At 37.8% G+C, this 17,483-nt stretch overlaps 1 protein-coding gene across 8 annotated transcripts in view; it reads right to left on the reverse strand.

Annotated features, from left to right (window-relative positions):
• Window positions 1–10,016: 10,016 nt before the first annotated feature.
• Window positions 10,017–17,483, reverse strand: part of LOC145673409 (uncharacterized) — an 85,598-nt gene continuing 78,131 nt past the window's right edge. For 4 of the 8 annotated variants that reach the window (XM_081743085.1, XM_081743084.1, XM_081743083.1 and 1 more), the window contains exon 3: window positions 10,017–17,236. In XM_081743085.1, the coding sequence (XP_081599211.1) occupies window positions 16,022–17,014 (993 nt within the window). In that variant the 5' untranslated portion in view covers window positions 17,015–17,236 and the 3' untranslated portion in view covers window positions 10,017–16,021. The remainder of the gene's footprint in view (window positions 17,237–17,483) is intronic. The other 4 variants (XM_081743089.1, XM_081743088.1, XM_081743087.1 and 1 more) reach the window with 1 other exon arrangement.

The raw sequence follows: 17,483 nt of genomic DNA on the forward strand, positions 1-17,483 counted from the left end.
AATTCATACCTCTTGAATTCACAGAAAAAAAATAATCCTATAACAATGTGTTTATCTTAACTGTAAGACAATATTTACATGATTCAAACATTTTTAAATTTCTAAAAGCATGGTTTCCTTCCCAAGATCACAATGAAAGTATTCCAACTATACCATTGAAATCCGTTTTGTAACATTAAAATTTTTACAAATTTTTCAGATATAGAAATGGATAATGGTGTATTACGTAGCTATTAAGATATTCAAGATACTCTATATACTGTATCCTCTACCTTTACATTGATTAATTAGAATATCTTTTATTGTGGAAAAGAATTTGTTAATTGTAATGCAGCTATAGAAAATTTCTAACTATTGAAATTAATATATAATTATCAATTTAGGTCTGAAAGCCCGTGAAAATAATATATACATTACTTGAATTATAATTGATGAAACATTTACAGGAAGGAAACGTGGAGGATACGTGGTAAATGATGCATAACTAATATAATGATTCCATTACATAATGACAAAAATAAATGACGCTAACATAACAAATGATGTTAAATGAACATGTTTCGAAACATTTCCAAAATATTGAATGTTGTGTAAACAGCATTTTAATAATATTTCTAACTATTACAGGTTGTACTGCAATGTTACATAAAAATTTAAGGGCATTAGTCTACACATATTTGGAGGTCTCACTGGGTTTGGTCTTTATGTAATGATACATGTTTAAGACTTATGATCGCAATACGGCCTATCGAACTTAGCACTCATCTTCTGAATAATCTGAAATGAAATGAAATCTTTAAACTTTACGTCCCACGATTATGTCGGCTAGACTAAACGAGACGGTGATGATGAGAAATGAAGGAGATGGTGGAATGAAGAAAATGGGAGGAAGCGGGAGAACCCAGAGAAAACCCACACACACAGTGTTTGTCCACCACAAATTTACTTGGAGCGAGCTGGAATCGAATCAGGGACCCCATGCACCAAAAGTGAACACCCTACTACTGAGCTACTGCCCCCTTGAATAATCTGAAATATCTCATAAGCTGCCTACTGGCAGGAGATTAATATTATTTTCTTTTCCATCATCATCAACTAAAGTATGAATACTGCCATCCGTAACCAAAGTATTCACTATATTTTCAGGTAAAACGGGACCCTCTGACCACATCGGTTCTAAAAACTTTTCAAAAATTTGCCAACCATGTAGAATTGGGCTTGGAATCTCTGGATTTGGTATACGTTATTGCTAGCATATACCACATCTGTAATTTATACGATTGATATGTGGAAGTAGCGAATGTTTGCATTGTGGCAACTGGGAGAGGTCTACTTTGGAAGAACCTTTTATCAGTTCATTTTCTCCAACCATTATCTTCAACATAAACATGCAAACTTCATTAACGTCTTTCAAGCAAAAGTGTCCATACATCAAGAAGTAAATTCATTTAATTGTACTGTTAATGCTTCAGAAACATTCCATTGATTTCCTAAAGCAGCAAAGTGTCCTGAAATTTTTTTCTCCATTTTATTCAAAGGTATATCTTTATCTTTCCACTTGAAAGCGCTGTTGCAATTGCGTCCCCCCAAGAAAAAGCATCACAAAAAGCTTCGCCAAATTTCCTTGCAATATCGGAAATATTTACAAGTCGTGTGTTTCGTCTATTTCCTGTATGCAAATAAACTAGCAAGGGATTAAAATATGTCACTATCAGGCTCCGAACTACTGCATTCTCAATTATTTTTTTCCCCGTAAACGAGGAACAATATTACTGTAGTATCTGTTTCTTCTTGCGTAGAATGACGAGACTCAATCTCTTTCTCCTCAACTAATTTTCCATCTGATGTCAAAAGGAAAATCTTTCCTTCAAAACAAGCATATTTTTTTTTATTAACAAGTCGTGTTGCAACTGAGTCACTCTTCCACACACAATGCATTAGGTCCACCAATCACTCCTTACTTCCATCTTTTTGCAGAAAAGCGTGGAAATCTAAAAGTTTTCTGAGTTCTGTTAGTTTAGGTCCCTGAAGTAATAGTTTCTCATTACATCCCCAAGGCAAACGTCTTGAGATTTTATAGAAATCTTCACGTAAGTATCAATTGAAAATATTACATGCTCTTCACGACTGGGGGAGTCCAGTACTTTGGGAAAAATTTCCTCAAAAGTTGGTGGCAGATCCTTGATTGCATGAAAATTGGCATTGCGATCTTCTATGAAAAGGATTTCTTCTGTAAGAGAGGATATGCAGTATCTAGAAAATCTCTAGTAAGGAATTGCACTATTTTGCTCTTGTTTGTTTTCGCTACGAATCCATCAGGTGTGCCCTGACTGTGAGGAACAGATATTATACAATATATCATGAGCTCATCAATGTTCACAAGTTGTTCTTCAAGCTAAGATTTAACAAGTATTTTGAAAGCAACATCACCCCGTTCGTGGTATTTTATAAGTATCGCATCGAATGCTTTCTACTTGGACATTTTACTTTTGTGGGCCATGGATTTCGATTAAATTGTGGCAGTCTGTCCAAGTATTTTTTTTTTGGGGGGGGGTAACCAAACTTTTAAAACCTGAAGCCTCTCCTGTAAAAAATTCTTTTTCTCTCTCGTTTCTCTGCTCTGAGCAGCAGAACATCGCATGCCATATCTGAAGGAAGAGGAGCACAATTTCAAATTATGTACAAATTATTTTTATCAGCAAATGCAAACGGATTAACAAAACGATGTAGTGCATCCATTACACGCTGAACTGGAACTTCGTTTCGACAAATTTCCGTTGACGAAAGTTCTGGATGTTTGCCGTTTTGAAGAGTGTCTTCACCGAGAACCACATTCCAGTCATTTCATAATACTTGCTTCCTTGAGAAATTTTACGGATCGAACGTTGGTAAACACCGCAGTTAACCATGACACCACTGAGTCCAGCTCTACGAGAACTGAGACGAGATTCAGCAAATCTCATGAATGTTTTCTCCAGAGTTCTATCAACAGAACACCAGTTACCTGGAGTGAATGAGCGAGCGGCTGAAGTGCCCCTTTATTCAACATCTGAATAGCTGCTGGGTGAGTGGTTTCGATGTTTGCAAGGAACACATCAAACTAATTTAAACTACTCACCGAGCAAAACAATACGAGTATTTAAATCTGATTTAAGTCTACTGAAGGAAAGCTTGTACAATGGAAAATATTTCACCAAAAAAGAAAGGTAACGGGCATAATTGTGGCCGCTAAAATTGAAGAATTATTTCGCCATATTTCCCATACATTTATGAAAAAGCATGTATTTGTTTCTCTTGGCTTCGTACAACAGCATGAACACAAGCTGAGCATGGTCCAAAAAGCTTAATCAGAACTTGACAGTTTTGCCTATTTCGCCATTTCTAAGTTTCTCTTAAAGAGAATCTAATCTTTTATCTGACGTTGGATAATAGCGACTTGGAGGGCTATGTCAAGATTGTTGGCAGTGCAAGTTTTTACTAGAGTTTCATGTACACGGCTGTTCAAGATCTCATTAGTGTTTCGCCATATTATGACAACTATGCGTCAAGAAATAGACATTCCAATGCTTCACTGACTATCCTCAAGCACCAGAAATTTGTTGTATCTTTTCCCATTAAGGACGCCATTTAGGTAACCGGCAGAGATTTGGTTGGCTTCTAATATTATTTCGGAGTAACCTGATCCTTCCACCTTGCGGTCAACCATATTTAAGAAGTTCATTATCGCATGAAAAGCTCCAATAAGCACTAAATGATATGCATATTCTTCTAGAATACTCCAATTAACTGGAAGTGCTTTCATGCATACCCCTAGATCAAATGTTGTGATTGTGTTTACCTGACCCACCTCTGCTGTAGCCTCTTCACGCCGTTTCAAAAGCTCTATCACAACATTGTACTCGGTGCTAGGCTGTGCGATTGAGGGAAATTATCAATAGTTTGTTAGGCGAGTTTTTGTGTATCCGGTTGCTGATATTTATCCTTTAAAACTAGATACTTTGCTGTTTTGTGCTGCGAGTCCATATTATTGAAGTGCCGATATTATATGAAATAACATTATTATTTTAAATTTGCTCATATAACTATCACTCAACTACTAAGAAAAAAGTTATTTTGAGAAGGAAGCCATTCTTTTAGAAATTTAAATATGTTTCAATCTTATATGTATTGTCTTGAAATGAGATAAAGGAACTGGTCTTATATATATATTGTAAATTCAGGGTTTCGCCAGGATTTGCTTTACTCCGTATATATATTTTTTTTTATTCGTAACTAATCAAGTGCTACTCACAGATTTCCGTATGTCGTCGGAGGATAAATGACAGAATATTTTGGTAATAATCTTCACTTAAAAGTAACTGTGGTTTCTCTGTAAGCAAAAAGAGAAATTCAAAGGAAACGAAAAATGTGTATTTCTTTTTTTTCTTCTAAACTTAAGAAATATGGGGACAATAATATACTACGCTCTTAATTGCTTGTTATATACAAAATAAAACAAGGTATGTTTTATAATTCTACTGTTGTTAATTTTTGTTCTGTAAAATCTTTGAAGAAAACAGTTATTTCATACGTAAGGAATGTTGCGACTGGCGGCCATCTTCAATTGTCATTCTTCAGAGCACTTTTTTTCTTTTTTTGCGTGTTAACATCTTAAATCTGATTCACGGAAGTTTGAAGCTTCTGAAAAGATTAGTTTCACTTAGTACCAGGGGGGGGGGGCGTGTAAATTGGGGGCCAACCTAGATACCGTACTATCGAGCGTGCGTAGTCCTGGCCCCCCCACCATCACGCAGTTCTTCGAAAACAATTTCAATCGTTTGTACTTCGTTTGCTCCCATTTGCTCCGAAGTAGCTACGTTTGCTCCCTTACCGATCCCGAAAAAATAGAAATATAAAGTGGGGGGGGGGGGGGCAGAACAACATGGTCCCAGCCCCCCACCCAATAGCAGAGAGGAACGAATGGTGGCATTCGTTTGTACTTCGTTTGCTCCCATTTGCTCCGCAGTAGCTCCGTTTGCTCCCTTACCGTTCCCGAGAAAATAGAAATTTAAACTGAGGGGCCAGAAAATGGTGGTCCCAGACCCTCGAATTAAAAACAATCACAGAGAGGAACAGATGGTCGCATTCGTTTGTACTTCGTTTGCTCCCATCTGCTCCGCAGTAGCTCCGTTTGCTCCCTTACCGTTCCCGAGAAAATAGAACCTTAAAGTGGGGGGCAGAACAACGTCGTCTCAGCCCCCCCACCCAACTAAAAATAATGGCTGAGGGGAACGGATAGTAGCATTCGTTTGTATTTCGTTTGCTCCCATTCGCTCCTCAGTTTCTGCGTTTGCTCCTTTATCGTTCCCGAAAAAATAGAAATCTAAAGTGGGGGGACCACAACAACATGGTCCCAGCCCCCCACCAAATAGCAGGGAGGAACGGATGGTGACATTCGATTGTACTTCGTTTGCTCGTATTTGCTTCGCAGTTTCTACGTTTGCTCCACTACCATTCCCGAGAAAATAGAAATTTAAAGTGGGGGGGGGGGCAGAACAACATGGTCCCAGCCCCCCACCCAACTAAAAATAATCGCCGAGGGGAACGGATGGTAGCATTCGTTTGTACTTCGTTTGCTCCGCAGTTTCTACGTTTGCTCCCCTATCATTCCCGATAAAATAGAAATTTAAAGTACGGGGCCAAAATAACATGGTCCTAGCCCCCCAATCAATAGCAGATAGGAACGGATTGTGGCATTCGCTTGTACTTCATTTGCTCCGCAGTTCCTAAGTTTGCATCCTTACCGTTCCCAAGAAAATGGAATTTTAAACTGTGAGGGGCCAGAAAAAAGGAGCCCGGTAACTTCGAGGGGCCAGAAAAAAGTGATCCCAGCCCCTCGAATTAAAAAAAATCACGGAGAGGAACAGATGGTTGCAATCGTTTATACTTCCTGTGCTCTAAATTGCTCCGCAATTTGTCCGGTTGCTCCCCTGGCGATCGCGGAAAAATAGAATTTTAGACTGGGAGAGTCAGAACAGCATGGTCCTAGCTACCCACTAAATGGTAGAGAGGAACGGATGGTGGCATTCGCTACTTCATTTGCTTCAATTTTCTCCGCAGTTTCTCAATTTGCTGCCCTGCCGTTCCCGAGAAAATGAAACATTAAACTGGTGGTCCAGGAAAGCGTATCCCAGCACCTCGAATTGAAATAATTTCAATGAGGAACGGATGGCGGCATTCGTTTGTACTTGGTTTGATTCGCCAGTCCTCAACCTCCTAAAAAATGTAGTAAAAAATAATTTTTTGCGTGATTTGCCGCGAATTGCTCTGGAATTGTTTCACTTTCTTCCCTACTGTTCCCCGATTTTTAGGAGGTTGAGGACTGGGATCACATTTACACACCAGCCGCTTCAAAATTCCTCTTTCTTAACATCAATCGGAGTAGACGAGTACTCAGAGCAATTGTGGAGCAAATATGAATAAACGAGATATAGCCAACATCCACTCCCCTCTGCGATTATATACGTCGGGACAGTGGCTGAGATCACGTGTTTAAGTTCTGCTTACTTGAGAACGTTAGGGAAGCAACCCAAGTAATTGTGAAGCAAATCGAAGCTAAAGAAGTACAAAATAATGCCACGATCCGCTCCCCTATGTTATTATGTTTATTTGAGTGGGATGCTGGGAGAATTTTGTTCTAGTCTCCACTTTAAAGTTCCATTTCCTCGGGAATGGTGAGTAAACATAGCTACCGCGAATCAAATTAAGTACAAACGAATGCCGCCATCCGTTCCTCATTGAAATTATTTCAATTCGAGGTGCTGGGATACGCTTTCCTGGACCACCAGTTTAATGTTCCATTTTCTCGGGAACGGCAGGAGAGCAAATTGAGAAACTGCGGAGCAAATGAAGTACAAACGAATGCCACCATCCGTTCCGCTCAGCGATTATTTTTAGTTTGGTGGGGGGCTGGGACGACGTTGTTCTGCCCCCCACTTTAAGGTTCCATTTTCTCGGGAACGGTAAGGGAGCAAACGGAGCTACTGCGGAGCAAATGGGAGCAAACGAAGTACAAACGAATGCGACCATCTGTTCCTCTCTGTGACTGTTTTTAATTGGAGGGTCTGGGACCACCTTTTTCTGGCCCCTCAGTTTAAATTTCTATTTTCTCGGGAACGGTAGGGGAGCAAATGTAGAAACTTCGGAGCAAATGGGAGCAAACGAAGTACAAACGAATGCGACCATCTGTTTATCTCTGTGACTGTTTTTAATTCGAGGGTCTGGGACCACCTTTTTCTGGCCCCTCTGTTTAAATTTATATTTTCTCGGGAACGGTAAGGGAGCAAACGGAGCTACTGCGGAGCAAATGGGAGCAAACGAAGTACAAACGAATGCCACCATCCGTTCCGCTCAGCGATTATTTTTAGTTGGGTGGGGGGCTGGGACGACGTTGTTCTGCCCCCACTTTAAGGTTCCATTTTCTCGGGAAAGGTAAGGGAGCAAACGGAGCAAATGGGAGCAAACGAAGTACAAACGAATGCGACCATCTGTTCCTCTCTGTAACTGTTTTTAATTGGAGGGTCTGGGACCACCTTTTTCTGGCCCCTCAGTTTAAATTTCTATTTTCTCGGGAACGGTAAGGGAGCAAACGGAGCTACTGCGGAGCAAACGAAGTACAAACGAATGTCACCATCCGTTCCTCTCTGCTATTGGGTGGGGGGCTGGCACAATGTTGTTCTGGCCCCCACTTTAAATTTCTATTTTTTCGGGAACGGTAAAGGAGCAAACGCAGAAACTACGGAGCTAATGGGAGCAAACGAAGTACAAACGAATGCCACCATTCGTTCCCCTCAGCGATTATTTTTAGTTGGGTGGGGGGCTGGAACAACGTTGTTCTGGCCCCCCACTTTAAGGTTCCATTTTCTCGGGAACGGTAAGGGAGCAAACGGAGCTAGTGCGGAGCAAATGGGAGCAAACGAAGTACAAACGATTGAAATTGTTTTCGAAGAATTGCGTGTTGGTGGGGGGGGGGGGGGGGGGCCAGGACTAGGCACGCTACTATCGATATTAGTTGAGGAATAATTGTTAATTGAGAAACAAAAACTATACTGCTTCGCATTTTATATCCACTGCTTTCTATTATAATAATTGGTGAAGATTCTGTTTATTATATTGAACGTTCAGAGCACAATGCCATCAAGCCATGAAGTTGTGAGCAAAATAGACATAAATTTGTACTGTAAGCTTAATTAAATGGAAATTTTAAGTTTGTATGGTATGCTTAATTATATGGAGAAGTTATACATTTTCTCCTTTACTTTAATCTACTTTACCTTGATTTGAGACTTTCAAATTTCATCCTATTTTCTTACTGAAAAGTGTCTAATTCAACACGGAAATAATTATGTATAATAATTAATTTGAAATTCATCGTAGCGTGGCCCATAACAAACACTACCATTTTATATCGTAAAAGTTAGATCCACCGGTATTGTAATTGAACGGTGCTTGAGCCATTGCCAATAGAAATTCAAACTCCGATTAGTGATCATTTCACAGCTTTGTTTTATTAGAAGTGTAAACTCGTAAACTCCTTAAAGTGTGGGAGACCTGGGATCGATTCCCGGCGGGAGTTGATGTGGTTCGGATTCCATTTTTCATATAGCTTCGATGCTGAAGGGACGTTAATTTGAAATCAACTTAACTCTGGTCAGTGAAGAGGAGGGCGAGGATCATGGATTTTTATGGGTCACAATGGGTCAGGGTGGTTGATGGTAGGCCAGAGTGGTGGGTCAGGGTGATAGTTGGTCGTGAGTTGTGGGTCACGATGGGTGATGTTCAGTGGGTAGTAGGTCGTTTTCATTGACCCACGCCATCTCTGGTAAAACTGTGGTTTTAGGGGAGTAGGATTCCCTCGAATTTGCAACCCGGATTGTAACGCTTTGATTAAGATTGTGCGGGAAGTAAGTATGCGTGTGTTATTTTCGTAAATAATTCAGGAATAATCGTACGTGTAGTATCATCAGAATGCCCGAATGGAACAAGTGTGGATTTTTTTTTTTTTTTAGGAAATCCATTTTCTGACTGTTCATTTGAAAATAAGTGCTTCTGAAAGAGAGTAGACCAACACCGAATCTAAACATTGCGGACAAAGATGATACCTTAGCTACAGATTTTGGCGCCTCTACACTCACCTTAAAAGCGTTTCTTTCTTCTTTTTGTTTACAAATAAAAGAAGCAGCTTCTGTTGTTATGACACACTGAATTTTTATCAAACTGCTTAGACAAATCATTACTACAACGAAAAGTGATCATTATGTGTAAGAGGTGTTTTCAAGAGGCTTATCTCGAGTTCATTTAATTAAGCTTAAAAAAATTACGTTTGGTTGTACTATACAAATCCACTTGAAGAAGTTATGGAACTTTACAATTATTAAGAATGTTTCATAGTATCGATAAGAAATAAAATTTCAATTCATCATCGTAAATTTCTGTAATTTTAATCTGTAGGTTGCCACATAAATAGCATTGTAACTTCGATTCTTTTACGGTAAAAAAAAACAAACAAACAAACAGAAAAAAGAGAATATTTTGTAAATGTAACAGAAGTTCAGAAGGACCCTTGTTTGTGAATTTCTTAATATTCATAGATGGAGGTGAAGAGTATGTTTAATATGTGTATTTAAAGTCCAAAATATAGTTTAGCTAGTACATGTGTTTGAAATTATAATAAATACTGAGTTCCTTAACGACTGAATATTCTGAGTTTAAGGTTACTTATTATTAATTGACATATTAAAAACATACTTAAACACACACACGAATATATATATATATATATATATATATATATATATATATATATATATATATATATATATATATCGGGTATCTCAATAGTCCCATGAGATAGCGTAACTGTTATTATCAGATATTATCAGTTACAACAAAATGTAAAAGAATATATAAATAATGTTCAAATACGATATTTTCAATCTAAAGTGAAGGAATTTTTTAAATCGGAGGAGCCGTTTGCGCTGTACAATATTTATACGCCCAATATCAAGTGAAAATGCAAAGTTGTCATTTACCTGTTACATATTTCAACAAATTTTACTGTATTTAGGTGTATGTTTGATCTATGGAACTCTCAGTTCAGATAAATCATATCGTTTCAGTCGGTATCAGTCTCCTATCTTGATTCATTTTTGAAACTCTTCAGATTGCTTTAAAATACAAAGAAAGGGAGAAACAGGATTTCGTTCCCAAATGAATTGTAAACAGAAAAATATATTACTTTGCATTTATTGATTACTGCAATAATGCATAATATTAGCACTAACAAAATACAAATACTGGCAGTTACAACGTAGTATATTAATATTCCGCTCTTTCTTCACATGAACAAAATACGGTCTCGACCGAACACGGAACCGAGGAGTGTTTTTCTAGTTAACTATAATTTGAGGTACACATAATTTAATATTTATTTATGCTTAATATTTTCTTTCTTTATTAACTTAGACAAAGTCACTCCCTTACACTAAAAAAAGTAAAGAGCGAAATGTATAAACAAACATACTGCGACGAATAACCTTCCATCAATGAAACTACTTGTGTGTGTATATCTTTATGAAGGGTAAAAGTGGATTTGAAAAGGTGGGAGGACGGTAAGTAGCAGCATGACGTCAAACCGTTCTCTCAGAATATTTTTGATCACTCTAATGTTTGGAAACTGGAGGGACTCTGTACATATTTTTTCGAGGTGGGGTAACGGCGTTCCTCTTGACTTTTACCCCTGCCTTTATGGGAATAAACTTCAGATAGCAAAGAGAAGGAATATCCGAATTATTCACTTCTTTGACGCACACACTTTGAATACCGGTTTTGAATGTCGCGTATAACTTAGCAGTTTAAATATTATAAGTAAGTTTATATAAAATAATATCGCAAAGTTGTTTACATAATATAACTTCCGAGATATGTAGATCTATTAATTATTATATTAATATTTATTGACCATCTATACAGAATAACTCAATATATCTAAAAGGAAAAAAATATACTCATAAATACTTACGTTAGCCTCGCTTTATACATCTAGAATACGGAACTGGAACATCAGTTTTGATACAAAGAGCAACTACAAGCAAGGGATTTATAAAGGTAACCAAGAAAGTTCTGTTGGCTTTTCTGGAGGTCTGTGTTAAATTGGCTCTCATGCCGTGAGTTGAACGCAAATGGAGATAAGTTGAAGGTCAGTGTAAGTGTGAGTATATCCAACATACAACCTGGTTATGGCAGTTCAATTACACCGTGAACATGCGTAAGAGCAGAGTGAACATGGGACCTCCACAGAGCGTCATAAGGACGTATATGCTGGACGCTTCCAAACTGGAGTCAAACGCTGCTGCAGAGGGGCAGAAGATACGCCTGACCTTTGGTGAGGGTGTCGTGACTGCGCGGACAGTGCGGCGGTGGTTTAACAAGTTTAAGAACAGAGACGAAACACTCGAAGAGTTATCATGTGAAGGAAGACCAACACATGTACAAAATGAAGATCTTCAGGCAGGAACTGAGGCGAACAATGGCGAGATATGTGAGGAAATTGGACTACGATAAACTGTGAGTGAAAAAAACATTCAGCAGCACCTCAACCAACTTGGGAAGAACTACAATTCCTGTCGATGTGTCCCATATGATTTGACTGCAGGCTACTAGGCAATGCGGGCAGGGACCTGTGTTTGTTTACTATCTCGTCTGAGGAAGGAGCCATTTCTGGACAGGGTGTTGACATGTGATGAGAAATGAGTCCTGTACGAAGCTCCATGGCGCCGTCATCATTGGTTAGCATCCCAAATACCGGTCCAAAGCAGCCGAAACCAACACTGCACCAGAATAAGGTCCTCCTGTGTGATCGTGGACTGCTCGCGGCATCTTGTATCGGGAACTCCTATCAGCTACTAAGAACATTAATGGAATTGTATACTGTCAGCAGTTGAGCCGTGTTCAAAAAACTCAAAACTCTGGAGCCAGCAGTTCTGTATCGGATTCGGGAACTTCTGTTATAGGACAACGCTGAACCCCACGCCAATGGGATATCCCGGGAAACGATTCTAAGCCTTGGATAAGAAAACCATTGCATCCGCCATACTCTCCGAACATTGCACCGTGCAATTATCGCATTTTGCTTTTCTTGTAAAAACCACCTTTGGGGACTCCAGTTCAAATCAATGGTGACGGTGCAAAATGCAGTTGATACCTTCTTCGCCTCATGGCTCATTTAATTCTACCGCGATGGAATCTATGGGCATCTCGACAATTAGCAAAAGATAATCAATACTGATGGGAACTATGGTGGAAGATGTTGATGTTGCAAAATGATGGAAAGAAAAGCGACAGAACTTTCTTGGCTAAATTTATAATTTAAACTCACAACGATACACTATATAATATACTGAACCATTTATCTAAGTAACACTTTGCTATCGTTGCACATTCTGTTGGATTTGGAGGCCACCTCTACTGACTATTTTCCGGTACCTACGTTCCGATTCCAGGAGAATGAATTCCAGCTGGATCACGTGTATGGCACGCCATTCCTCTTTGCACAATTTTCACACGCCAGTGACGGTGCGGACTGGATGATGAGATAGGTGCCACTTCAAGAGTCTGAAAACATCAAAGTAGAATGACCTCGCATCTAGACTCTTGAAGAATGTCAGTCGGAAATTGCAGAAATTCGTGTTTCCTGTTCTGTTTTCACTTTGTCTCGATGCAGCTCTACTGGCTCAAAATATTCTAATCTCGCCTAGCATATGTAAATCTTAGTATCGATTTTTCTCCGTCGTTTAGTTTATATGGCGTATCGTAAACGTCTAAAGAATAAAGACAGTAAGTGTTATCCATTCTAACGGGTTGTTAACTACTGCTAATTTCATTTCATGTTCGCGTATTTAATTCCAAAAATAAGAGAAAGCTACATAAACAACGAAGTGAACTCATTGTAGTCACACGGTCGCAGTAATCTTGTGGTTTTTATTTCATATAAAGCTGTAATTCCCAGTCTCATACAGCCCTGATTCTGTAAGAAACTCGAAAATCTAATTCAACAAACCAGAAGAGAGAGTGAAGGTATTCAGAAAACGAAATAGGCACGCTGGACACTTCAGAAGTTTGGGGAGATATTACTTAACGGTTATCTTAAGTCAATACAAAATGATGAACTCTATTCTAGGAAGACGTGAGACGTTTAAATTTCATTTCCAAAATACGTGTGGCAGTTTTCAGTGCTATGCTGAATGAGGTTTTTACAAGGTTTTGCTCATTCACGCTAGCCAAATGGCGGAATTGTACAGACAATATATGTGTATGTATCACACACTGAAAACGTAATGCGTACCTTAGAATTTTATATCCATTGCAGAAAAGTGCCCGATATATAGACAATAAAAGTGACTGTTAGTATCGCAGTTAACAATTGCTTCTTGGATCCTAAAACAGATGGAAAGATCCTTAAATATACTCTAAAAATCAATAAATCGAATGAATGATTACTTACAAAACATTGATTTGTTATGCGTTAAAAGTAAACTTTAAAAGTGGAAAGATAAAATAAATTGAAGCATAGCAACTGATTCGTACTTAGAGACCACGCACTATATAACATTACATTTTATACTTTCTCATTATATCGCCGATTTTCCTAGATATGAATAAAGGATTTCTCGATATGAGAAACGAGTTTTTAATATTTAATACGCCGAACAATTCAAAAATATATGAACTGTTATGAAAAGTCGAACTGTGAATTTTATGTCAAAGAATTATTTTAAGCTGAATGCAATCTTCATGACTAATACTCACTCAATCTTTAATGCTTAAAAATTGTCCACTGTCATTTCTGAGTGTTTCTTCCCTCTTCAGCCATAATTATGTAGATAGCTTGCAGAAATTACCACCATGTTTTTCTCACGCTTTATCTTTTAACTTTTATAATAGATTTTTGCTTAGTTTTATCAGACGGAGTTGAATACTTCCGAACTATTCAGTATTGAGAATTGACCATCTAATACACACCATTGGCTTCAAAGTAGTAAGTTCCTTCTCCAAAAGAAAATTAAACAAAATCATACAATACGATTTTTAGATTCCTCATTTTGCAATAATTTTTATGGTACTTATACACTCTTGTTTTTGATAAAACATTTACTATTGTGCAATGAACTTATTACTTGTGAACAATAGATGTTAATTGAATGCTAGCGTGGTTAATTGGTAAAAAACAATATTATTCAACCGATGATTTCTTCTCGATTTCTACCACAGAAAACATACTAGCTTATATTTAAATGCGTTCTTATTCTTAAGACAGAATAATACTGCACATTGATGGCAAATCTATATGTACACTATCTAACTTCAGTACGGTAGCCAGAGCATTTTTATGTAACGGGATTACACAATTTTATATATATCTGTCTCGAAAAATGGCGAGAGAACTCACGCATCTTTTGCCTAGCTACTCTAAGTCCGAAACATGTATTATTATGTATCGTATTTGTCGCAAATCCAATTGGATTGGGAAGGATGTTCTGGAACAATTACATCACTCCGAGAAAAAATGGCTTATTTGGATACTGAGCATAGTAATAAAATTTTGAACTCTCCCATTATATATATATATATCAAAGAATAATTTGACTGTTACAAATATGGCTTCAGAAAGGAAACACTAAACAGTTTGAAGACAACATGTCTCAGAAATCTTGGATTTTTTACTAAATATTATTCCAACACTCTTAACGGCTATGGTTTTTGTGAACTCTATATGTAAGTTTTGTCTTGCAGTTTTAACTTTGACTAAATTCTAGCTCCCACCTTAGGCGATAGAACTTCTTAAATTTATTTATACAATATGTATTGCCAATGATGTATGATATGCAAGCATTTCAATGTTCCTCACTCGTAAGATTTTTACCTTGTGAATGTCTTGCTAAATACGAACTAATTCCTCTGCACACCTCTGGAATATGTTGTTTTGAAATATATTATTACCATGTGTTTTCAACTTTGATTTTGCGTATACTTCTTTGTAAACTTTTAGAATATGAGGTTTTTAATAGTTTATATTTATATGTGCGCTACCGAATTAGACCTTAACTACATTTTTCATCACTTTCGTGCTCTTTATATGTATGTATTAATATCTTTGCCAGAACTATGGGAAAATTAAATCAATCTCCACACATTTCGAATGTGAGAGGATTTCACCAGTAGTGTTGGCAAGCGTGTTCTTTGAGTAAACACGATTCCACCATTTTGGCACTAGGCGGTTTTTACCTCTATGTATCATCGCGTGTTAACAAATCGAAGGTTATTACTTATGTGAATTATATGTCTTGCCCAATGTGATATGCTAGAAAATCTTTTCTAACACTCTTGGCACATCCAAGACCTTTCACCTGCATGTACTGGCGTCTTGCGAAAGTGCCCTAAAAAATTTCCTTTTCACACTAGCGAGTGAGATTTTTCACAAGTATGTCGCAAAATTTTATGGCAAAATTGACCTTTGACTAAAGCCCTTTCACACGTGAGGTCTCACCTGTATATATAAACATGTGCCGTGGCAAACATGAATTATCGCTGAATCCATATCCACAGTCTTGGCAGGTGAGGGCTTTTCAGCTCTATCTATTGACATGTCTTGCGAATCTGACCTAATTCGAAATCGCTTTCTACACTCTCGGAACATATGGGGTTTTGTCACCAGTATGTACTAATATCTGTGGGGAAATATAACATTGACTAAATCCCTTTCCATACTTTTGACGCGCGTCAGGTTTTACACCCGTATGTATGAAGATATGCATTGCAAACACTATAACTGAATCCCTTTTCACAGTCTTGGCATGAATGAGAATATTGACCTGTATATATTAGCATGTGTGTTGTCAACGTTGAATTTCTCTAAATTCTTTTCCACAGCCCTGGCCCGTGCGAAGTTTTATACCATTATCTACAATCACTGGGATGTAAAACTTTACTTAAAGCTGAATCCCTTTTCACACTCTAGGCTTATATGAGGTTTCTGACCAGTATGTATCAACATGTGCCTTGTTAAATTTGACCTTTGTCTAAATCTTGTACCACACTCATGGCACGTGTGAGGTTTTTCTCCTGTATGTATTGACTTGTGTCTTGCCAAATTTGACCTAAAATTAAAACCCTGACCACAGTCTTTGCATATGTAAGGCTTTTCACTAGTATGTAGTAACATGTGTGTCAAGAACAATGACCTACGATTATATACTTTACCACACTCTTCACACCTATAAGATTTTTCACCAGTATGTATTAAGGTGTGTTTCAACAAGTATGACCTTTGACTAAATTCCTTTCCACACCCTTGGCACACGAGACGTTTTCCACCTGTATGTATTGATATGTGTCTTGTCAAAGCCGATCTGAACCTAAATCGCTTTCCACACTCATGGCATGTGTGATTTCTTTCTCCTTTATGTACTGACATGTGTTTGGCCAAAGTTGACCTACAATTAAAACCATGACCACAGTTTTTGCATATGTAAGGCTTTTCACCAGTATGTGTTAAAATGTGTGTCAACAATGATGACTTACGATTATATCCTTTACCACACTCTTCACACCTATAAGATTTTTCACCAGTATGTATTAACATGTGTTTCAATAAGTATGACCTTTGACTAAATTCCTTTCCACACCCTTGGCACACGAGACGTTTTCCACCTGTATGTATTGATATGTGTCTTGTCAAAGCCGACCTGAACCTAAATCGCTTTCCACACTCTTCACAGCTAAGAGATTTTTCACCCGTGTGGATTAACATGTGTCTTGCCAGTCCTGACTTAATTGCAAATCGTCTTCCACACTCTTCGCAACTATGAGACTTTTCACCAGTGTGGATTAACATGTGTCTTGCCAGTTCTGACCTAATTGCAAATCGTCCTCCACACTCTTCGCAACTATGAGACTTTTCACCAGTGTGGATTAACATGTGTCTTGCTAGTCTTGACCTAATTAAAATCGTCTTCCACACTCTTCGCAACTATGAGGTTTTTCACCAGTATGTATTGACGTGTGTGTCAATAAGTGTGACTTTTGACTAAATCCTCTTCCACACTCCTGGCACGTGTGACGTTTTTCACTTGAATGTGTTAACATGTGGTTTGCCAAATATGATTTTTCAATAAATCCTTTTCCCGGCTCTTGCCTCACTCTGAATATTAAAAAGATAAAAGTGAAATGTTGTATATTATTTTTTAAAAGTAAGAAAGTTGACCTGTGTGAAAAATATTTTAGAATATTCTGGATGCTTTCCTTGAACTGGCATTTTTTTATCGCTTTACTTTCATTGAAAAGAGGATCGTAAAAAGAGAACAAGGATTTAAAAATATATACCAAAATTTGTCATCTCATGATCATGTCTTGCTAGAAAGACAAAATTTAGAACATTATCATATTAT

The sequence above is a fragment of the Thermobia domestica genome, chromosome 16, assembly GCF_964235325.1.
Source record: "Thermobia domestica chromosome 16, izTheDome1.hap1.1, whole genome shotgun sequence".
Taxonomy (NCBI): Eukaryota; Metazoa; Arthropoda; class Insecta; order Zygentoma; family Lepismatidae; genus Thermobia; species Thermobia domestica.